Source organism: Lissotriton vulgaris, chromosome 2_1 (assembly GCF_964263255.1).
Source record: "Lissotriton vulgaris chromosome 2_1, aLisVul1.2, whole genome shotgun sequence".
NCBI classification, from domain to species: domain Eukaryota; kingdom Metazoa; phylum Chordata; class Amphibia; order Caudata; family Salamandridae; genus Lissotriton; species Lissotriton vulgaris.
In genome coordinates this window covers 1,704,653,644-1,704,678,397 of record NC_141687.1, presented here as the reverse complement: position 1 = coordinate 1,704,678,397, position 24,754 = coordinate 1,704,653,644, and the positions used below count along the sequence as shown (strand labels likewise).

General features: G+C 43.5%; 1 protein-coding gene across 1 annotated transcript in view; it reads left to right on the top strand.

Moving 5' to 3' along the window:
• The window catches only part of LDLRAP1 (low density lipoprotein receptor adaptor protein 1), a 331,488-nt gene extending 315,334 nt beyond the window's left edge, over positions 1-16,154 (top strand). Inside the window, exon 9 of the mRNA XM_086957685.1 lies at positions 13,941-16,154. Within this exon, the coding sequence (XP_086813811.1) occupies positions 13,941-14,085 (145 nt within the window). The 3' untranslated portion in view covers positions 14,086-16,154. The remainder of the gene's footprint in view (positions 1-13,940) is intronic.
• Positions 16,155-24,754: the final 8,600 nt, after the last annotated feature.

The following is a 24,754-nucleotide window of genomic DNA, read 5'->3' as shown; positions in this document are numbered from 1 at the left end:
TTTTGTTTTTTCTTTTGCTTCTTTGTTCTGGTTATGCATGCTTAATATCCTGTTAACATTTCTGCATCTATTTAGCAAACTTTTTTTAAGGCTTGCCCTCTGTAGCTGCTTTAGGAAGGTGGCAAGGCTTATTGACCATCTTGTTGGATTTCCAGTCTCTGGATTTATATGAACTTTTTCCTTTGTTTTATCTCGTTACAGCATTGCCCATACCACTCACATTTTACACAAGGTGACCATCTTGTCACTGATTTGAGACCACCATGTCCTTTGTAAGAAATTATTCCAGATAAGGGAACAACTTATTAAAATACTTTTGTGAGCCCCCAGTGTCTTCCCTGGCTTGGTCAGTCCTAATTGGCCAGTTTCAGCCTGTGGTCAATTAGATCCTCCTGTTTGCTGGACCTCTATACTCTTACCCTCTGTGTCTCATTGGTGCAAGTTCGTCCAGTAGTTCCTGAAGACCTTCACTGTATTGTCACAGGCAGTTCAGGATGGTATTGATTCGGCCAAGTTCACAATTTGTTGTGGCTTGGTCACAGATTGCCTGGTAGGCTGTTGGCAACAGTTTAGTCCTTTGTCCAAGAAACCAAATGATCATAGCCATGCATGGTGACTATGTCCAGTCCTCTCTGATGGACATGCCGTTGAATGGAGCGGTCTTGTTAAGGGACTAAGCTGATTCTTCCTTTCAGTGTTTCAAGGAGAGTAGTGCTACCACTCGCACTGTGGGCCTTTCTACCCAGGCTTGCCAGCAACCACTTCGATGTTGCTTCTGTGGCTTTGGACGAGGCATTCCTTACTTCCAGCCAGAGGATCTCTAGCAGGGAGCTTAGGTGTTTTGCAGGAAAAACCATGCTGTCTGCCACCTCGGCAGCAAAGGTCCGCGTGCTACTCAGTCCACCCAAATCTCTTCTCCTCCCCTCCCCAATAAAATCCGCAAAGTCTGATTAACGCAAACAATGTGTTTGCCTAATGGCCTCCAAGTTGATCAGGACTAGGTTCTGCCAGTAAATGAGTCCTCCAAACTGAAAAGTTTTGGTTGTTTCCTTTCCAATTAAACCTGTGGTTAACTGCAAGGGTGATGGTGAATGATTACATATTGTAAGAATGTTTGCCTTGAGCGTTGGCACAAACCTTTTCCTATGCAAACTATACATAAATATCCAGAGTGTGAAAACTGGATGTGACCCGTTATACCATGATTGGCATTTGGATTACAGGATACATTTCCAATCGTAATGACCACAAGAGCTCATAATTCCTATCTTCATACAGGCCGATCTAATTATCTGTTATGCCACATGCAGCGATTTTATTTTAAAAAAAAAATTTCTATCACGGTATCCTGCAAAATGTTACAAGGCTGGGCCAACGGTTGTGTGACCATTTTATCTCTACAGTTTAATATATACTTAATAAATGCTTTATAAACTACCACCTCACTCATTTTGTATGAATTTTTCAGTTGCCCTAATAGCCTTATCTACACTATAGTCATTTGGCGGTTATTTGATAAAGTGGTCCATTTTGAGATTATCAATTGCTTTAACTTGGTTTGTCTTATGGTAGACAAATTTGCTTAATCAGAGTATTAACTTGTAGTTGGGTCACACATTAACCATGTGGTGGTCCTTCAGTGCTGAAGTAATCAGCTGGTGCATATCTCAGAACCTCGGTACCATAATTGTAATCTGTATCTCAACCAAAGTGCCTGACGTGATTGATGGCAGTGTTAGTCACTTTTACGTGAAATGGCTCCTCTGGTAAGTGTGAGACTGCCACAATGGCAGTAGTCTAGTAAACTGTCGCTAGACTGGGGAGAGTAGTAGGGCAGCGCTCAGAGGAGCTAGTGATGTAAGTGACCTATCAAATTACGAAAACCCTACATGGGCAGTAGATGGGGAATGATGTTTGATGTAATAGTGGAAAGCTAAAGGATTCAAATCTGTGACAATTGCCCATTTAAGCACCATCTTCACTCGATTACATTAAGAGCGTATGGAAATCTTTTGTTACGCACCTTGTGGCTTGGATATTGCAGCTATCCGAGTATGCTCAACCTGGAACCCATGGAATGCATCATTCACTTGATAAGAGGTTTGTGTCCATATACATCCTTTCTCGCCTTCTGGATTTCGGGATAGTTCATCTTGCTTAACCAAATTTTGCAGAAAGGTCATACAGTACTCCCCAAATTATATCATTTTAATACTATTTTTGCAAAGGATCCAGAAATAAGACCAGAAATTATCGCTTGATTGTGTTTCTGAACCGCATAGTGAATTTGATTTGTATTACCCATTTTGGAAAACTAAGTTGACTATTAAAATGGGTTTTCTTGGTCCAGATGGTCTATAGAGCCAGTTTTAATACCATGGGAACGTAATGGCCTGAAGCCTTGTTGCCAAGAAAGCTCTTGGAAAGAATGCAAGACAACTTTAACTGCTATTACGTTAATAGGCCAGCTGTTCTGCGTGCCGAGTCGCGCCGGTGTGTGGGTATAGGTGCCTAGAGGTAACTACTTCGCACTGATCAGATATTTACCTAACAGCGCAGGTCCCACAAGAACAGTCTGTGGGGACCAGCACCAGAGACGGAGGGGTTGATTTCCTACGCAGGACACCTACCTGCCTTGGTCTCTGACCCCTCGGGTTGTATATTACACACTTCCTAGCCCGCCCCGGGCACACCATGAGTTTATGAGCACGACTTAGGTCCTGAAGAATTGCTGATAGGGCATCAAACATGTTGACCTGACCATAGGCGAGGGTTGAACGAGACCAATCTCCATAGATTTTGAGTCCCGGTACCCCTCCCTTCACCATTTTAACAAGGTAGTTAGCTACATGAATAAAGGTGTCTTAGTAGACTATACTAACCTTTTTTCAACACACACTTTCACGCTCACTACTTAGGCCCCTCACACACACTCGATCAATGGCCAGGAACAAAAGAACTCCACAAAAGTGTAGCACTTACTGCTGCCCGTCAGGCATTGCAGCGCCGGCTTGACGCTGGGGCAGGAAGCCGATGATGAGACAAGACAACCATCTGGCAGTATGACAGCAGTCATCAAGCTAGTGAGTTGTGTGAGGCATCCTTCGTTCCGACAAGAGACCCCCTTTTCCCTGACGCTTTTGCACACATCCGTTCAGAGAGAGACTGTTCAGCCATACTAACATTACTCCCTGGGGAACTTTGTACATCATTTGGTTACAGGCTTATAGGACACGTACACTGGACCCCCATAAATATTGTCCTTTTTAAGTCCCTCTTTGTTGTTTAGTTAATTGCAGTATGGCATGCGCTACAGTGAACTACACCCTGCTTTGGTCTAAATTAGTTGCAAATGGAGGCGCCCTTCATTGCTTTTATTAAATTTAGTTAATTAGCTATATGTTGTCTCAGTGGGTGAGAAATCAAATAAGCATGTTTGTTCAGATGATAAAATAAATGTAGACCAATGCATTAACCTAGGTTGCGTCCTATACCATATTATATTCTATTTTTTTTCTCCATTTTATATAGCCCAGGTATGATCCTTGGGCTTTAGAACTCTTTATGATGGAGCACATTGAGTAGAGAGTATGCATTTCTGTGAGGTTATAAGGCAAATGGAGAATATGAAGGCCAAGGATGACTGCGTTGTTTAAAGAGTGTAGAAATTATGTTCAATTTGTATGTGGTCTGACTTGGCTGATTATTTGTAGAGGGTGCTGTTTTCCACCGAAGTTAGCCACACAGTAAGTGTCCAATCTTGCCTTCAAATCAGGTGATATTCTGGTTGATAGAACCCCAGTTAAATTGCAGAAGTTGATTAAGCTCTTGGTCGTAAAAAGGTGGCTTCTCTCAAAAACTTGGTATACAAGTATCTAACAGGAAATTAATCATGCTCGTCAGTGGGGTTAATTTCTACTCCACTGTAGAGAATGCGACTATATAATCTTGCGACTTAAGGAAACACTCTTGAATGGAATTTCAGTGCTTTGTTGTATTAGTGTCTTGTGGCCCGCCTCAAGGACCTTTTCTATGAAGATTTCTGCCACATTGCTGTATTGTGCTCTTATTTTTAGGGGGAACTGTTAGCATCTATACATAAAAAATGCAAGCAAACACTAAATGCCAAACAGGCAAGGAAGTACTTTGCTTGGAGATAAGTCACAAGATTGAAAAGCAAGCTGGTCAGTTCGGCAACAAGGTTTATCCTCTGGATGAAATCCTCCACGTTCAGTATTGAAATGTTCAGTTAGTGCTTTCATTTGGGAAGAACTACTGTCCTGTCAAAACAACCCTTGGTTTATTTTCTTTGAGGGCTTACTTGAAAATTCTAATTAAGAAATATGGTTGGAATGCCTCATTATCTTGACTGACCGACTTGAGCTATGTAACTGCTCCAAACGGTAGTGCTAACTAAGTGCAATTAAGTAGTTTGATTATTTATATGTAATTTATTTGTGGCACTACAGTGCTCTACTTCATGCTATTTGATGGTATCCCAATATCCCTTCACTCAACACATATTTATTAAACCAATTACAGGTGGACCTTTTTACCTACTCTGACAAATGGCATATGTCAGAGCTCATGTGCGTTTGTTTGATCGATCTTGCTACACATACATTCCCTCCGCCTCCCCTCCTGAGCTTTCCTTCCACTACGTTGCCTTGCAAAGAATGCTCTCAAAAGATCTTCCCACAAAGCAACATAGGAAGGCAACAACTTGGTAGAGGAAACATTCACAGGACTGTTTGCTGTCTCTGTGCCATTCCCCATTGCCAGATACAACTCTTGAATTCCAGCAAACAAAATTAAGCTGTAGTTCCTGACTCAATCTCCTGACCCTGCACAGGTTTAGTACCAACAGCTGGCTGTTGGATTTGAGTGGCTTAAGTAAATACCTTGTGGCTCCCTACCCAACACTATGGCAGCTCTGATTCCTCCACACGTACCTAGGGCCTAAGGAGGCCATACCCACCCGTTCACTGCACTGCTTTAGTAGTTAGCTGAAATAATCCATGTGGCAAAAAAAGGTAAAGACATGTTCTGATGATGTGCACTTGGCAGAGCCACTTCCCAGGAGCTAGAAATGTGATTTATTGGAAGAAATATTTTGGTAGGACTCAAATGTCCTTACCATGCTTGATAAAGTTTATGGCTGTAAAGTGGACAACCTCATTCTACATTTCAGTTTGGATGCTGACCTGTTTTCAAACTGCATTAGGTTTTGGATACCTCTCCAATGGGTTTCCGCTTACCGCTTTCCTCAGAAGTTGTTACTTCATTCACTATGGTGGTATGAAAAAAACAGCAACATCTTTAGAGTCTGCCCTCTGCGGAGGCAAAATGTAAAATGTTGACCAATTTCAATCTTCCTTTAAATTTGCTACTCCAGGGACAACTTTTTGTAGCACAGGTTTTGCAAGTACATGTACCTGTAAGTTCTTTGGGTAGAGGCTTTAGACGTTTCGTTGGCTTTAGCATCCCATCAATCTTCGAGACCAAATTCACACTGACCGATCTCTGCATATGCACGTTCCAAACATTTTGTCTATCTAGTAGACAACTCTTCTTTTTTTTTTTTTTGTGTCCACATACAGAATAAGACGTCGGTAGAAGGTCACTTAGCAGGTCTGATATCTTGAACTCGTGTAACGAAGATTGTGGAAAATGAGTTCTGACTCACACATTTGACAAATGCACAAGGTAGTTTTCTACGTCTTTAAAGTCATTCTTCTGTCTCAGTCATTTTAGAAAGTTCAGCAGTCAAAGTTCTAAGCTTTGTTCTAATTTTGCTCATTGTGTGATCAACCTTAAGACTGTGCCTTGATAAGAACACTGGGTCAAATTTCTTGTGCAGAATATGAAGCAGGATGAAGTCTTTTCTCACTTGTTCAATACTGCATCTGTAACTCTGACAATCCTTGATTTGTTATTGTTACTTAGATTTGTTGCAAAGTTAACACCAGAGTAGTTACTCCATTGGAACTATTTCTAACAGCCCACTCAACATGTAGCACAACCTGATGGTCTGCTTCCTCCAACTTGTTGTTAAATTCTTGAAAAATATGGCCTGAATATTTTTTGAATAGCTCTCTGCTGGCACCTACTCCTCAATGACATGAATTCCACTTGAATTCATTGGAAATTCGGTGTTCACTGAAGCATCAGCAATGCTTTGGCAACTTAAACTCTAAACGCAGGAATGATCTATTACACTTCTAGACATTTGTCTGATTCTCGCACGCTCTTTGACAGTTCAAGATAACTGTCAAAGACCATGTGTAGTTTGATATCTGTAGAACAATCTGAACGACCTCTCCAGTATGCATGGATGACATTTTGGCCTTTTTTTTTATCCACTTTATTTTCGATCACAAGGATCTTATAAAGTGCAAAGTTCTATACAATATAAAAAACAGTACAAGCAATAAAAGACTATATTTACAAAGTGAAATCTACATGAGTAGTTAAAACAAGGCATATTTAAAATACATGTTCCTTTAGGTGGCCCAAGCTTCGATATAAAAAGATGAAAAAACTATGATTTTTTTTAAAATATTGGATCCATAATGCATGCCAAGCCAAAGACCACCCACCCTGCGAGTGTTGGTAGCTAAAATTCTCATAAACTCTAGGTAATGTCCAGGTCCGATCAGTTTACACAACGGCACAATCCACTTGGCCCGCAAGCTCCTATATTAGGGGCAAAAGAATAGCAAGTGGACTATTGATTCTGAGCATGTCTTACATGCAGGATACTGATCATCTATGGTAGCCTTTGTACTCCACTTTTACAAAATAGTTTGGTGGGTAGGGTTTTAAAGCAAAATTGTATAAACCATTTCCGTGCCAGTGGTGCTACAATTTCATCAATTGTTTCCTCCTAGTGGGGCAAATTTAAAACAGATAAAATCCGGAGTCAGAGTGCCCACCAGTTTGACCATCTTCTTCACCATAATGGTATCCCTACATTTTGGGATAAAGCACAATCTTTCGGGATTGTACCAATATTCCTCCATTCCGAGATGCTTCAATAACTTTTTCAGAGAGCTAAACCACGGGTTTGTTAACCTGGGGTCGCTTCAGGAGATCCATCTTCTTTCCTCTGTACAGAGTGAGATCATTCACAGACCACAGACGGTGCCAAAACATTAACTGCTTATAGCACAGCTTGTATGATAACGTTTTTTGGCCCAGTTCTAGAAACAGTGGAGCCAAAGGGGTACTAGATGAAGGTTTAACATTGAGCGAAGAAACCAGTTCTCTACAACCGTAAGTTTGTATTTCCAATACCCCATAGTTCGGCACCATAATGGACTCCCCCCTCCCCCTCCATCCCCTCCTCCGTATTTTGGTGTTATACATTTCTAATTCTGGGGCCACTTTCCTTGTTACTGTTCTGTGAATTTCACTTAGGTGGGCTGTTTGTTGTACTAATGATATTTGGGCCTTTTCGATATGGGGCACCCAATTTAGCTTTGAGATTAGGTGAATGCCCGCATAGTTGAAGGCATAAACTTGCTCTAGGGGACTATTTCCTACATACATTTGCCTTTTTGGTGGCTTAGAAAGCCCCTTCGAGAAGATCATATATTTTGTTTTAAACTAGTTTAGTACCAACCCATACTCATTGCTTAGTTACATAAAATTATTCAACAGTTGTTGCAAACCATGGGGGGTGATTTAGAAATTAGTAGGGTGTCATCCGCGTAAAGTAGGGCTGGTGCTCTTCTCTCCTCCACCCTTTGGTGCATCGCATTCATCCCGATCTAATCACCCAATTTATAAAAGAACAATGTGGGTGCTAGGACACACCCTTGTCACACTCCACATTCGACAGGAAAATGCTCAGTGAGTTGATTGTTACCCCCCCCCCCAACCTAACTTGTACTGTATTTGAAAAGTGCAGCCAGATTAAAATTTCTAGAAGGTTATGAGGTATACTAGTCTCCGCCAGCACCCTCGTACTTTTTCCTTGGTACCAGGTTGAATGCAGTGTATAGGTCCCCAAAGGCAACCTCGTTTTCCCCCTTTAATACAGACCTCCCTCCAGTAAATGCACAAGAAGTGGAATACCTGATCCAATGTGCTGAAATGAGCACAAAAGCCTGCTTGGAAGTCACTCAGTATGTGGCGCTCTGAGATCCAAACCTGGACTTGTCGCAACACCTGCTTGCAGAACATTTTCTGCAATGAGTTGATTAGGCTAATAGGCCTGTAGCTGGCCGAGGGGCTGTCACCCTTCCTAAAAATAGGGATCATCGCCACTATATTCTATGAGGGGGGTAATATTCATGCCTGCTGTAATGACAATCATATTGATTTATACAAATAGTTCGGGATTCCAACAGGGCTGGGGCTCTGGCTGCGATTCTAGGACAGATTGCTACCAGGGTTTGATCCATGGAGAACACCAGGTCCTCCATAGCATCTTTCTGGTTTATCTGCCCCCCCCCCCCCTTCAAAATAGAGCCTCCCCCTCAACACTACATAGTGAATAAAGCCCCCAAAAAGATGTCACCTACTCCTCTGGCTGAACAGTAAACTCCAATTTCGGCTTTCTACTGTGTAGCCAGTAAGCCGCTTGTTTCTAAAACGTTTTAGAATCCTTAATTGATGATGCATTTTGGAGGGAGGACCAAAGTGAGTCTTTCCATCTTTTAGGTAGCTCTAGAGCTGTCCGCAGCTTATTCTACATGCCACTAGATCAAGGTGAACGTTGGATTTGCAAGGTCAGCCGTAGCTTTCCTATAGTCCTGGTTACACCAGGCTTCTTGGGGTTCTTGATTGGTCTGGATCGGACTGTACTAGGGTTTCTGCTTACTACATGGTTTGGCCAATAGAACCCTAATCACCTTAAATGTTTTGTGCCTGATGGGCATCTTCTCGATTTATCTGAGCCTTTGGGAGTTTTGGCATCTCTACCACATTTTGGCATACTATGCATTTCGCTAATTCCAGTGCCTCAGGATGTTCTTCATCCTAGTCCCAGCTAATCGTTCTCATATTATTCGTGATATAGTTCTCCCAGATCCTTCTTTCCCAGGCTACCTGATTCAATGGTGTTATCACCCTAATTTGTTGGAGACAGGGAATTCTGGTCACTGTCTAAGCGATTGACCACTGCCATATCATGAACTAGTGGCCAGAAACTAAGTGCAACCAGACAATAGTCAATCCTAGTGGCTTAGCCAGGCCAGTTAAAGGTTAGCTCACATGTTTTATCTGATTTTGCCCTCCCATTTGTGGCTCTTAGGTCATGTTGCAATGAGGGGGCCAACACCTGACTGTCTTAGTCCACCTGACAAGGGGGCTGATCTAGCTGCAGGACCTCTCGGACACCATCCTACTGCTCGGTCAGATCTATTGGGATCATGGCTAGGGGTTCAAAGGTACAATTTAAATCCCCTGGTACCAGGGCTGGGGCATGATCAGCAGTTTCAGATAGTACACGGTCTAAACTTTTGATGGTGTTTGTAACTTCAGAGCCCCATACAACTCTATTAAAGACATAGATACTGATTTTCAAATCGCTGTGTTTTCAGATCTATAGCTAATAAATCGGGACAATCTATACGGACCAAGTTTATTTTTAAACAAAGAGCATTTCTGACCCAGATAGCCAGACTTTCCGATTGCCTCCCTTTCTCTTTCCTGGTAGCATTTACGCCGTAGGTTGAAAACCCCCTTCTATAGGGGGTATGCAGACTCCATATTTCTTGGAAGAGTATTACATTGTGAGTCCACAAAGGAGCCCCAATCCAAATCTGTCAAATGTTTTAAATTTCCTGCCACATTCCAGACAAATTCTTAATTGGCTTGGATAGGGATTTGTAGGGATAAGGTTAAAGTTCCTCAAGATACTTTCCCTAACACTGTATTGGGGAGACCACTAGCCACCTCCCCTTCTATGTCCACATTTAAATGCACACCCCTTCCATCGATGGTTGCAGGCCCCCTAAACCCTTCAGGAACTTGCACTACAGACCCCTTCCGATTTTGACAAGGGGGTGGGTGGGCGGGCTTACAGACATCTGGGAACAGCGAACCTCCTCCCTGCAGTCATGCCTGTACTCCTAGGCCACAGGTTTTGTTTCAGGTCCCCCTACTTAGGGTAGACACAGGAATCCTTGGTTGGTAATTTTCAATTTCTGCTGGCGGTCTGTGATTTTAATAGGTGTTGGCAATAGGAATAGTACAGGAATCAATTGTAATTAGACCATCAACAGGGGCTATGCCCATCAGAGCTAGTAAAAGGCAGGGCAGGACCATACCTCTTGGTCCATTTGAACCATTTCGAACAACCCACTGAACATGTGGCACATCATGAAGGTCTGCTTCCTCCAATTTGCTGTTAAGTTCTTGAAAAATATGGCCTGTCTTTTTTTTTTTTTCTTTTTTTTTTAATCGCTCTCTGCTGGCACCTACTCCTCAATGGCAATCATTCCACTTGCATTCATTGGATATTATGTGTTCACTGAAGCGTCAACAATGCTTTGTCATCTTTTTTGATGAACATAATTTATCCAGGTGCACAGGTATCTAATTAATGATGCAGGAATGGTCTATTGTTTCACTTGTAGACCGTAGTCTGATTCTCGCACGCTCTTTGACAGTTCAAGATAACTGTCAAAGACAATGTGAAGTTCTTGCAAGCTACACACTGACTTTATCTGTAGAACAATCTGAAGGGCCGCTCTGAAGTTTGCATTAAGGAAATTTTGGCCATTTGTAATTGTAACCTAGTTCACAAAAACATCTCTTTTCAATAAGAAACACCTTCAAATTGTAATTCTTTAGGTGAAGGTTTTTTTTTTTCCTTCTAGCTCTTGTACTAGTTTGTGCTTCACTGGTTTGATTGCAGCATCTCCATCAAATAATGCATTTGATAGAAGGGCTTGTGACGGAGTCCTTGATAATTCACCCCTTTCCTGTGATTCATCCATCTCTGTGCTTGCGAAAGTTGTCTTTTGTAACCTTTTCTGCAGTGGTGAATTGTGCGAAACTTGCAATGGCAATTAAAGTATAGAAGTTTAGCTTTAGTGATAATGTCAAACTGCTTTTTCTCTTTCAATATAAATCTCTTCTACTTCAACATAGTTTCGATCCATGTTCCAGTGCATCTAATAGATGTCTTTATTGTTATCCACATTGTTTGCTCGAAGTTGTGTAGTGGCACAGGCTGTCATTTCAAAGGGATTTCCTTGCTGTTGCATAAAATGAAGCCTGTCACCATATTTATTAAAATATTCCCCTCTCAACCCTCCCCCCCCCCCCCCAAAAGTTTGTGGTGAGGAACAATTTCATGATATAGCGTTCATTTTGAATTTGTCATCTCTGAAATTGTTGCAAATAGAAAGGACTTCATGGTAAAGTAGTTGCCATTGAGCAACATTCACTTTTACGTGCATGACCAACAGTTTTCTTGTAGCTATTCTGTAATCTCTGGATCATCTGTTCCAGTTTCATATTGGGAGCTTCAGCATTGAACATTGCCTCGGTCTTTCACCACAATGTCTTTTGATAAATTTTCAGCAGAGGTATGGTTTTACCTCCTTCTAGCGTCTTCTCTCTTTCCAAATACCAGGACCCATATCTTGGGTAGTTTATGCAATCACATTTGCCAAACCCAGTAATCTGACTCCACAGCCTTCCCATACAGCTCCCAATCACTGTCCCTATCAGCATGTACCAAGTTTTTCACTAGAGCGATCGATGTGTAAAATGTTTCCCCAGCACTTGCAAAGTTCTGATTTTTCTTCATATTCTTGTAAAAACTCTATGAACTTTGTTTCTTGGTTTTGAACTGAGTGTATTGAACATTGCCTGACTTTTTATTATGTGCTTTTGAATGAAGTGCGCCTTGTGCCTTCACTTCTGAGAAGATGTGCAATACCTAATTTGTCATTCTTGTTCAGCAAAGCATTCCAACCCAATGTTTCTATAGCCTGATATAATGAGCACACCTTTTAACTAGAAGCAAAAAAAAGTCCAGTCAGTATGGAGCAGACCTTGTAGTGAAAGATTTCAGCCACGCATGTACAGTCTCTACCACATCCAATGCTTATCATTGGATAAAGAAAAAATTCTACTGGATTTCTCATACAAATGTCCGCTACAATACAGGAAACACATTAATTGCAGAAAGTTGGCCAGAGATGCTGGTCTTTAAGCTGAGCACCCGCGTTTTGTATTATTTTGTTAGAGCGGTGTATACTGTTGCGTAGTTTGACTGGAGATGGGATTTTTGGTAAAAACCCAACCTTCAAAGGTACGGTGTTCTTGTTATTCAGAGCATGAATTCCAGTCCATTGAGGAAGTGTCTTTTCTTAATCATTCAGTCCTTATCAAATAAACTATTCAGTTCAGTCATCTTGCGGACAGCAGCATCAGGTAGAAGATCCATGTCCTTAGCCACTTAGTCTTTCTCGTAGACTGGGAAGTGTTGATGGCTTGTAGTTATTTTGCACACTATGACAAGGCAGTTGCGTTAGAAGTTTGTAACTTTGTTTGTGCCTACACAGGACACAGCTTGCTTTCCAGCAGTTACTTCATTGGTTCTGTTTTGAAAAATCTTTGCTTCATTGTTATGGATCAATACAGTTTCATCCATGTTGAGTATTTTCTATGGGCTCAAGGAGTGTGCACCCGTAGCCAGCACTCAAGTGGCTTTACAACTATCTGCTTTTTCAAAGAGTCAAACTTGACTGAGGGCTGGTGTTACATTGCTGATGGGAGCTCACTGTACATTCATATTTTCAAATCTATACACGCATGCAGTTCAGGTGTGCATACAAATCCGCTGCTAATACATTCTCCTAGTCTAGATCAGCTACTTGGCTGAAAACTACATCTTAGGAGAAACTAGCTGCAGATAAAAACCTGTTTCCTTTTGAGACTCGCATACTCTGTTCCTTCGACAGTCCCTTTGGTTCTTGTTCACCTTTAACTGATCAGAACTCAGGATCTTCAATGTGGTTTAGAAAGAACGAGGGGTAGCCATCGATCTAAGTGCATTGGGTTTGGTTGTCATCACCTTCTCAAACGGATTCTTTGTGAGAGTCACTGGGTCCTGCTATTATTTAATAAATATTTTCCATGCTTTTTTTCATTGGTGTTTGTTGTGCTGCATTTCTCATGTGAACTTCAGACCGAATTACACTACATCACCCATGTAAAAGTGGGCTACCCGGCAGGATATAAGTGTGCATTATCATACAGCCACATGGTAAGTAACTGCAAACCTATATTGAGGCCTGATGCCAATTCATGTGCGTAAACCTGACTATGCCACATCGGTGTGAATACCAGGAGTGTTTTACACATTACATACTTTGATTAGGTTGCTATAGGGATTGTTGCTGTTTGCCTTTTCCTTGTATGTACCTCAAAGGTTTTGAAATTCAAAAGTTAGCCTAAAATAAACAGAACTTGGCGAAGGCCATTCCCTGAACAAGGATATTGTGTTACACATAAATCTTGTATTATGTGCACATTGTATTACTAGTGTTCTCGGGTTAGGGGAAACTCTTTCTATATTTTTCTCCTCCTTCATGACTCATTTAGCTTTCCATGAAGCTTGATAGACCTACATTCTGTTGATGTAGAAAGGTTCTCTTTTGGGGTCTTTCCATTGAAATTTTTGCCAGCATGGAATATCTGCTGATGTAGTGTTGACAGCTGAATTCTGATGCTCCCATTGGGTGTGGATGCTGTGGTTTTCTTTAACGGGTCTGCCACTTCCTGGTGCAAGGATTAGATATTTGCTGCTTCTCCTCATGTCATTGCAGAAATTATCAGTAACCTGAAGATACATGTCCATTTTGGTTACAAATGTTATCCCCTTTCTGTTCAGTAAAACCGACGTCCCCTCTGATGGGATCATACTCTTATGTAATATATTACAAATAATCTGCTTCTCCTTTGTGTGCATGTAGGCTTGCTGAATCAAGATCAAACCCTCAAGTTCTGGATACCGGTGTGACGGCGCAAGATTTTCAGACGGAAGAATGCTTATCGCCAACAGATTGGGACAAAGCGGACTTGAATTCTACGGAGAGAGATGACTTCTTTGGCTTTTGACAATTCCCAATATCTTCCAATAAGTTGCTTAGTCTCCCTAGTGTAAAGGACCTAAAGTATTAAAAGCGAAGATGGTGGCCATTTTCTAAAATTGCGTGATTGAACAGTCTTTGAGAACTAGTGTTTTTATGACCTACTGCACTACTTAAATTCCGTTCCGACGGCAAAATCGCTTGCATACTGTGCACATGAGTGATTAACCTTCCTTGGGCTCAAGATGCATGAAGCTAATCTGCCCCAAGTGCTTGGAAGGATACACTGTTATTGAGGTATATTTTCTAGACTGAAATTGTATTGCAGTACAAAGGATGAGTGATTGGAAACATTTTGAAACTAGTTGGAGTTATTTTAAAGTTGTTTGAAGGATGTTTGCATGTGTTCTTTTTGCAAGGGTGCAGTGAAAAATTAAGCCAAAGTTGTATGCTTGGTAGATGGTAAATTCATGGGTTTTCACCTTTGATTCCATGTTCACGTAGAGTTGTCTCTGAAGAATCTGTCACAAGTTTATGCACGTGCAGTAGATACATTATTGCATTTCGTTTTTTTCATTTTACATTGTGTACCTAAATTTACAGAGCTATTTAGAGCACTGCTTTTTTTGTACATCTTGAATTTACTTATGATTAAGTGTTACACTTCGTGGTTGAAAACATACTGACATTTCAAACTCACCATTTTGTTAGTCCGTGTTGGTATAGACGGTGAATAGTTTTTTTAAAGTCTTATTTATTCATTTCCCTCATTTGTCATTTGAAAGTTATGAACTTGAAAGGGAGTAGGTTCAAATGTCAAACCTTTGGAGCGTTCTCTTTAGACATTTGAGAAGGCTAAACCAAAAACTATGGACAAACTATAAAATGCTTTCACAAAAGGGTTTGCGTCCAATGTACATTAATATAGCAAATGTAGACATAGCAGTATGTATTTTTTGTGACTTCCTTTACTCATGAAAAATGGTTGTAGGTGTGCACATTTCTGATTAGGTGACATTTTTCCATCGATGCTCTTGGATTCAGTATTTAGTATTCATAAAGCAAGTAAACAATGTTTGCTTACTTGTAATTGTGGACTGACATTAACTGCCCATTTAGAGAATTCCTTTAACATTACCTTTTAAGGTGAGCGGAAAAGGTCAATGGCCACGACCAAGCAGAAAAAAATAAATGCAAAAATATATATATAATTGTCATTACTATTTTGGAAAGGTGTGATGGTGCAGGGCCTTGGCTTGCGAGTCTTAATATTCAACATGGTTGTAGTTACAGCAACGTAACAATATCTGACTCGCAATGCTGGGTTTTCAAGCAATAGTGCCAGAATGATTTAATAGAGGGACCGGACAATTTCAGCTAGGTGTCAAAAGTTCATTTTTCTGAATGCCTAACATTTTAATTTATTGCAAGTATGTTTGGTGCTCTCTTGGTATATAGTTTAATAGTGTCTGCTTAATTCTCCAGTAGGTGTTAAAATATTTAACTGTAGACGTTGCAGTTTAGTCTGTTCCATATTTTGAAACAAAACTGCCATTCCTCGATGGAGCTCCACGGTACCCATTGGCACAATTTATGTGACAGTTAAAATGCAATTTTATAAGCTTCAATTAAAATGTGTGTATACAATTATACCCCTTGTTGTGAAGGGCAAAATGTACAGCCATTTTCAAGAATTTATATATTTTTCATTATACATAAATTATATTACTCTGTAGATCACTTACTGGTTTCAATTTAACAAGAATTTATGTACCGAACAATTTGTATGCAATACTTTGCCAGGTCAAACTGTATAATAACCAAAGACGACAATTGAATAGAAAGGCGAGCAATCATTTGGCCATGTCTTTATGGGACTGTCATAAGTTGATGAAAGCACTTAACTTGGACATATTGCTTGATACAGTATTTGGATGTTTTGTTCTCCCAGATTTCTGGTAATAGTTTGAATGGGATTTGTGGTTGCTCAGCCTGTGTTGGTATCAAAGAATATATTTCTAAGATTAAGAATCTGTGGTGTGTAAATAATATTGAAACTATGTTCATTTCCCAATAAAAGAACGGGTTTTGAAATTTCTTACTTGTGGACATATTTTACTTTTCTCAAATCTTATTTTCAGTTAAACTCTATTGCAGCAGTGGTCAAAACATTGTCACATTATAAATGTGCTCGTTTTAGGTTTCATGGACCAAGTTGTTTTATGGTCTCGTCTAGTGCACACCTTTTTGAAGCGCTCTTCCTCCTCACCCCACATCTCATATTCTGGTTTGCAACAGAGTTCAATTTTTCCAAATATTTTGATTTGACATTTTGGAAAAACAGTAGTACAAAACATGCATGGGTCATCTGTTCAGAAAAGCTTGGGAGCCATCAAAAGCTGTTCTCTTGCCTCATTAATGGAAAAATATCTATAGGACCTGTGTGAATCAATTCCATAAAATATCAATCTGTAAATCTGCAAAATTTCTTTTCATTCTGTTTAGAACAGCACATTCTGAAATGACTAAATTTGTTAAATATGTAGTCACTACTGTAAATGAGTTACAATGGAATGAAGTGGAGAAGCGTGGCTCAATGGTTAGAGCGGCAGACCTTGATGCAGAGGTCTGGCCTGGGACCAGGGTTCAATTCCCGCCTCTGCGGCTCTTGGACTCTATCTCCCCGGACCTGATAATTCTCACCTCGGTGCCTAGTCTAATCATGGGTCCCACTCTGACTCTGGGCAATAGCTTGCTTAATCTCCAATGCCCCCAGCAGCGCTTGGATGCCTGGCTTCACCTTGGTGGTGCCCAGGAGTGGACATCTCACAGGAAAGCCAGGAAGGGTTCCACAGCGGTATGAATACAGCGCTACGCGACCTATGGCTAGAAGGCGCTATATAAATACAAACATTTACATTACATTACATTTGGAATGCTTCAAAGTTTCCTGCGAGGAAATGCCCAACCTACAGTGCGAATCGTTCTAGGCCAATCCAAGTATCTAACCTTGGCACATGGTGCAGTCTACTTTTTAATTAATTTCTTCACATTCGACAGACTTTAGTACTTCATAATTTCTTTATAAAATATTGACAAACGTACCTCCTTTATTATAGATTTTGCCTAACCGTGATTTTGAAAGGCCACTGAAGGTTTGTGCAATAACATGTTAATTTAAAAGAATTCGTAGCTACAGGAAGATCAACAAAGTGCTAATCAAATTCAAGCAGGTTACCCACATCATCCATAATCCAAAATTAAACTTCCTCATCTTGGTATTTATAAAGAAATTTGAGTGTCTAATGTTACTTTACACATCATGAAAAGCTAAGGAAAGGTCGGTATTGATGCAGTTACCCAACTGTCTTAGAACCAACTGTAATCTTAACTGCAATGGTGTATTTTCTTAAATCCTATTCGCCTCCTCCATACTGGTCTTTCTACAGAGTCCACTGAAAATGTGGCCATACTGAGGCCACATATGTTGCCACAAGCTTTTATTTGAAAAAAGCAAAATATCTGTAAAGATACAGGACAAACTAGATTGAAGAGGGGCAGCTTTATTTGCCAAAGAACTGCAGTTGAGACAGCTCGCATAAAAGACTGCAATGATTGATTCTTCTGTGTAATCCAGTCTTTATATACAGTTGATAACCTTCAGACATGTTAATCATTAACATCCGTGGGGTGAGCATTTCTCAAATGTCCACGTATGCTTTTGCCTAATCAATGGTTACAGTTGAGCATGTCTACATGTACATTTGCTTTACAGCGATTGCAATGTCGCACTTGATAGTGCTAATGTTAGCCAGTTTTTAACGCTACTCCCTCCTGAACTACAGTTTGAACCAGGTATTTTTTTTCGTCAAGCATGGTTTGATCTAGTCAGCAGATGCCCGTTCTTTCTGCTTCCTATGCACAACTTCACCACATGATTGACATAAACAAACACTTTATCCAAGTAGGCGCAGAGCAGATTGACCTGTTCAAATGGGTTATTTCTAAGAATCAACTCTGAACTGGCTTTTGCACACATGTGAAGGTTAGAGAGCCATTTCTCCGATTTGAGCAAGGACTGGCAACTGACACGAACACTTCATTTTCAATTCACTCATTTCTTGCTGAATTTCAGACCATTTATTTTAACTGTGTAACATAGCTGTACCTGGTAAGTGGGAACCCCATGCGCTAAGGAAGTGCCGAAATCCCCATGTGTTTCTGTACCCATGTTGTGTAATCTTTTTATTGCTTCCCTAATGGTAGCAGAGGAGTCTGGGATGTTAGTGCAACAGGACATGTCTATAATTGTATGGATTCCTCCTTTTTCTGCCATCCTGTCCAGAACAATCCTGTTTTGTAGGGAAACTAATCTCACAACCTGAAGTTCTAATGTAATGTTTTCTAGTATACCTGCTGATTTTATAATGGTGGCTTCCAGTAGTCTGGATAATTTACGTGTATATTCAAGGAGTTAACTGGTGGACCAACCCATGGTACCATCCCTTTAAATATATCACCTGCTATGTCTGATGCTGTATCTTTGATCCACACTTTTTACCTTTACATGTTGCATGTCTTTGTAGCTCCCTTTGTACATCTTTCTTCTTTTATTGCTATTGTAGGTAATACAAAACCTTGGTGACAACAACCACTCCAATCTGTTGGAAGCCAGGTATAAGCTTTTTCTCCACAAATACAATAATTTGAGTCCCCTACATTAAGTGGAATCTTATCTTTATAAGTTGTCGTATCGAATGCCATATTATAATTTGTACTATGGCCCACCTGATGGGTACCATTAATTTTCATACAAATATTCCCTATTTTTTTATTTTAAAAAACTGTATGGCCTCGTTAACATTTTTTGATGGGCCTGCTATCCTTGTGCTTCTATTTTTGTATCGAAAAGGAGTGAAGATATCAGAGTGGATATGTCACATTTTGTTCTATTACTTCTGTTCAGTTCCCCACTGTCAGAATATCTACCATATATTTGTTAAATACTCCTGCAGGCAGCTCTGTAGGTACTCCTGCACCAGTCGTCCCTTTTTTGTATTTTGCAAAACAGCTATCTCCATCTTTGCTATTGTTATAGAGCATAACTGGATGCTTTAAAAGGTAAATTAACTTGAACCCAGGGTAAGCCTTGATCCACAGAAGCTGGGAATTTCAAACATATCCCGCAATCTCCTCTTGTCAACACCTTATTGGTATGATGCAACAAAGTCGCACAGGAATTGGTATACATTTCCTCCCTGTGGGCAATTTCTTTGGGTGATAGTGTGTGCAGGTTTGATAGCAGGGGGTGTTGGGACCATCTGTCTCATCGGATAGAATGCGTTCAATAGATGGTGATTAATGTGAGCAATAATAGGTAAAATATTTCACCAGGTAAGCATTTTTGACAGCCATTTTTACTTTTTCATTTTCATAGTTTTATATTTCCAATGCGTACCTAAGTAACCTTCATCTCCTTACTTCAATTAGCTGTAGTACTATTAATGACACTTGTGAATTACTGTAAATCTGTGCAATAATAACTAAATGCATTAAAAGCTTAAACACATATAGGGTGAGACTATAATAAACAATGTGCTGTGACATTACGTTTTTAATATATCAGAGGGCATTTGACAACCCCTTGGTACTGCTTCTTCCCTCAAAGATATTCATGCAATTTTTGTAAGGGACGACCCTTTGGTCATGTATATCGACCGCTAGGGCAGCCACACTTATATTGCAGGAGTGTCCACTGCACCTCATCCCAAAGGTAGTTCTTTAAAGTTGGCAGTCTTGACCACCTGAGAAGTTCTTTTGCTGTATTCTGCAGTAGCACAGGTGCTCAGTGACGGGAAGGCTCACAAATACCTCCAGGATCAGTTTATCTACTTATTGCTGCAGTGGCACTTGCAGTGACAGGACTCTCAAATACCTCCTGTGTCAGTTCATCTACCTGATGCTGTAGTGGCACACTTTTGTTGCGCAGCTTTGTTTCGACTAATCACTCCTTGATGAATATTCTTACACCTTGCAGTTATGTGAATGAGAAATTACCCCTGGTGGTGGTGTGTGAAATATTCCCTAGTTGAATTCTCCTTCTGAAAGTATTCTATCCAAAGCGTCTTGTAATTCTATGCTGTTAAACTCATTTTTTTTTTTTTTTTTTTTAAATATATTTTTATTGCAGGAATCAGTAAATCGTTACAGTATCGACCAGCTTTGTATCATAAGCAGTATCAACAGAATGAGACCCATTGGCCCCCCACCTTCAGTCCCGAACACAGCCATCCGGCCCACAACCCTGGGGTCGGGCGGCGAAATACAGAGGGGGATCAGTAGGATGCTTGAGCTGGTCCGGATGATTCACTGTCCGTCATCTGCTTTTCTAAACAAGCCTATAAACCCAAAAGAAAAAAGAACCCCCACCCACAAAGGACTACTAAACAAAAGAAAACCCACCCAACCCCACCACCAGCGCCAGGGAGCCACCTACACAGGATCTGCCTTGGGACCCACGGGGAAAGCAATAGGACCATCAGTACAAACGTTTACCGGGACTCGGGGCGAGTCGCTTCTACACTTTCAGAGTCGCTGGGGGCACAATAATCCCTGAGGGCCTGCACCAACATTTCCCTTTCCAACGCGGCCTCCTGCGCCTTCTCATTACGCTGCCTCCAAGCTAGTTGATATCTCAGCGCGCTCTCCCCCGCCGCCCATTTCAAAAGCTCACTGTGCCATCTGCTGCCTGTCGGACCAACCCGTGCCTTCCAGTTCCTGGTCACCTCTCGCTTAGCCAGGAGGAGCCCTAGGTCGATGAATTTACTAGAAATTTTATTTCTGGGGGTATGGGGGAACCAGTGCAGGAGCCCCACCGCCGCATCGAATGATAAGGTTCTCCCCGTCACCTCCTCCAGGGTCGTCTCTACGTCCCGCCAGTAAGATGACAGACCTGGACAGGCCCATAACATATGTAGGAGGTCCGCTTCCGGGGCCGGACACCTAGGGCATGCCGCCGAATTCGTGGCAAAATATCGCCTGATTTTCACCGGGGTTAGGTACGCTCTATGGAGAACGTAATAGTGTACCAGCTGGAAACGGGCGTTGCGTGTGCCCTTCCAGGCTCGCCGCACCAACTGGGACCAAGTCGTCTCCGGGATCTCCCTACCGATGTCCTCCTCCCAACGGTTTCTGAGAGTGGTGAGAGGCGCTAACCCTTCGTTAATCAACCTGCCGTAGAGGCAAGTGACCGCCTTCACCGTGCCCGCCGACATCATCACGTACTGGCACACTTGAGATAAGGGGGGTTCCTCCTGCCCGTTCTTCCAGTGTGCCTGGATCGCTCTCATAATGGCAGAGTGTAGCAGAAAGTCACCACGGGGGATCTCGAAGCGGTCAATAAGATCTTGGAAGGACAAGAGCGCTCCGTCCTCGTACAGATCCCCAACCAGCTGTAAGCCGGCATCCTCCCAGGCCGCCAAGCGTGACCAATCCCCTCCGTGGGGGAGGGCCGTCAACATCCCCAACGGTATTTCAGGCGCATACGGGATCCTCAGTTGGCCCCGGGCGTGGGCCGGGTTCCAACACAGGCGGACAGTCCGCTCCTCCATCGACAAGTCCCGAAGGGCCAATCGCTGTCGCAGCGCTATAAAGGATAAAACATGCCTGGCCATGCCCGTTCCCCTCCCGTCCTCCGGGCCCCGGAATTCCCTGGCGACCTCCTGGGTGAAGGTCTGGAGCTGCGCCGCCAGATAATACTTTTCAAAGTCCGGCACCGCGAGCCCCCCCCTCGTCTTTCGGCCTCATCAGGGTTTTGAGGGCTACCCGCCGGCGGCCCGATCCCCAGAGGAATCCGACCACCATGGAGCGTAACAGTCGAAACGTGGCCGGTGGGACCCAGATCGGTAGAGTCTGGAAATAGTATAAATGCCGGGGAAGCGCCACCATTTTAAGCAGGGCGATCCGTCCCGCCACCGAAAGCGGCAGCGTGGCCCAAAAGGCCATGCAGCCTCGGAGTGTCCGAATGCTGCGGGCAATGTTCCCATCTAGGAGGTCAGGTTGGTCGTAATAAACAAATACCCCAAGGTACTTAAAGCAATCGGGTTCCCACCTAATCTCCCTACTTAGGGCAGGGGCAGGAGTGCCCTTGCGTATCGGAAAAAGACAGGTCTTGGGCCAATTCACACGGAGACCCGAGACCTCCCCGAACTCTGAGCGCCACCGCCGCTCCACGTAAAGCGTCGAGCGGGTCTTCCAGGAAGAGCAACAGGTCGTCCGCATACAGTGAAACATAATGCGGGCCCGCAGGCGTCCACAAGCCCGTATAATGGGCTCCCGATCGAAGGTGCAGCGCGAGTGGCTCCACCGCCAGCGCAAAGAGAAGTGGGGACAATGAACACCCCTGCCGCGTGCCTCGTTCTACCGGATACCGCGAGGAGATCAGTGGTCCCGCCCGGACCCTGGCCGATGCAGAGGCATATAGAACCGTGGTCCACCTGATAAAGCCCTCCCCGAGGCCGAATCTCCGCAGCACCGTGCAGAGGTAGTCCCACTCCAGGCTATCAAAAGCCTTCTCTAAGTCCACCGACAGGACGACCGGGGACGGGGCATCCACGAATGGTTCCCCTAGCAAACGGAACAACCTGCGGATATTCATAGTCGTGTTCCGTCGTGGGATGAAACTAGCTTGGTCCACATGCACCAGGGAACTCATGTGTCCCAGCAGCCTCGAGGCCAAGATGCTGCTCAGTATTTTATAGTCCACCGTCAGCATCGATAGGGGACGGTAAGACCCCGGGTCGGACGAGTCTCGGCCTGGTTTAAGGAGAGGAACCACCAACGCCTCACACATCGAGCTCGGGAGTCGCCCCAGCCTCTTCGCCTCCCTGTAGACCACCAATAGTCGAGGGGCTAGGAGGTCAGCGTAAGCTGCATAAAACTCCACCGGCAGGCCATCTAGGCCCGGGGTCTTGTTTCTCGCCATCCATTTGATGGCCCCGCGGATCTCCCCCAGCTCAATGTCGGATCCCAGGGCTTTCGCCACCTCCTGCTCCACCGTGCGGAGCTCCAGTGGACGTAAATAATCCTCAAGTCGGTCAGGGTCTCGTGCGGAGCGACTACGGTATAAACATTCGTAATAATGCCGGAAGCAGCTAAGAATCTCCGGTTGGGTGTGTACCTCGGTGCCGTCTGCCTGTCGCATACTTGTCGTCGATTGGGATTGGCGCGTAGGGTTCGCCAACCACGCCAACAACGCGCTCGATCTGTCCCCCTCTGCGATGGATCGGACCGTGTAGGCCTTATAGTCAAAACAGCGGAGCCGTTCGACCTCTGCCGCCACCTTCTCCCTCGCCTCCGCCGTTCGTATTTGCAATTCCGGGTGTCCGGGGCGCCGAAGTTCAAGCTCGCGGAGTTTCCGATCCGCTGCATCTAAGTCAGCTAGGATAACACGCCTCATGCCCACCTTCTTAGAAATACAGTAACCCCTCACCACTACCTTAAAAGCATCCCACTCTAACGCTCTGGTACTCGCGGTGCCGCCGTTGGATGCAAAAAATTCCACCACCTTGTCCCCCAGGTCCGCCCTGAAAACACTGTCCTCAAGGGTCTCGGGTTGCAGCTTCCAGGTGGGCACCGCCGGCCTCCCGGGGAACCAGCGAAGGTCCAGCAGGAGGGGGTTATGGTCTGAAATGGTCCTGGATAAGTACTCGGATCGGAACGCCGCCGAGACCAGTTCGGGCGACCCAAGAAAGCCATCCAGTCTGACATGTAACTCATGAAGGCTCGAGAAATATGAATAATCCCGAGCTGCGGGGTGATGTGCCCTCCAGATGTCCGTCAAACCCCAGCGAGTCTGCCAATCCTGACGACCCTTAGCTGTGCGACGAACCGGAGAATCGGGAAGCGGTGGATGCGAGCGATCAATGTCTACGTCCACTACGGAATTGAAGTCTCCGCCAAGCAGAAGGGGCCCGGAGAAGAAGTGGGCCAACGAGCCCGATAACCTGGAAAGGAAGGCAGTCTGGTCCATGTTAGGAGCATACACACAGCAAACGTTCAAGTCCCTCCCTCCTAAAGTTCCCGAGATGGCCACGTATCGCCCCATCGGATCGATCACTGTCCTCGTGACCTGGAAGGGGACCCACGCCCTGATCCATATTAGCGCCCCTCTGGCATAAGCGGAGTACGAGGTGGAAAAGACCTGCCCCTGCCATCTACGCTGTAGCGCCGCCCCTTCCGCCTTGTTCAGATGAGTTTCCTGCAGCAGCGCCATTTGCACTCCCCTACGCACTAAATAAGCGTGGACCTTGTGGCGCCTGGACATAGTATGAAGCCCCCTCACGTTCCAAGTGACACATTTCAAGTTAGCAACATCAGCCATTGTCCCATAACGTTCTCGCACAATCTCCCCATCCGGGTCCCCACAAAGAAAAGACATCATTCCTCCCAGCACTGATGGCGGCCATTTCCCCCAACCAAAACCAAACCACCCAAGAACGAACCAAACCCTCACCCACCCACCCCAGAACAGGACCCAAACTATACCATCTAGATCCCATCCAAACCTCGCCTTCTATCAACCCAATAACCCCTACTAATCCCACGGTCGCCACCGTGGGAAGGCCTTAAGGGCCAGGTGCGGGCCGGGCGGAGGCAGTGGGCCCTCGACGCTTAGGCCACCAGGACCATAGCAAGCC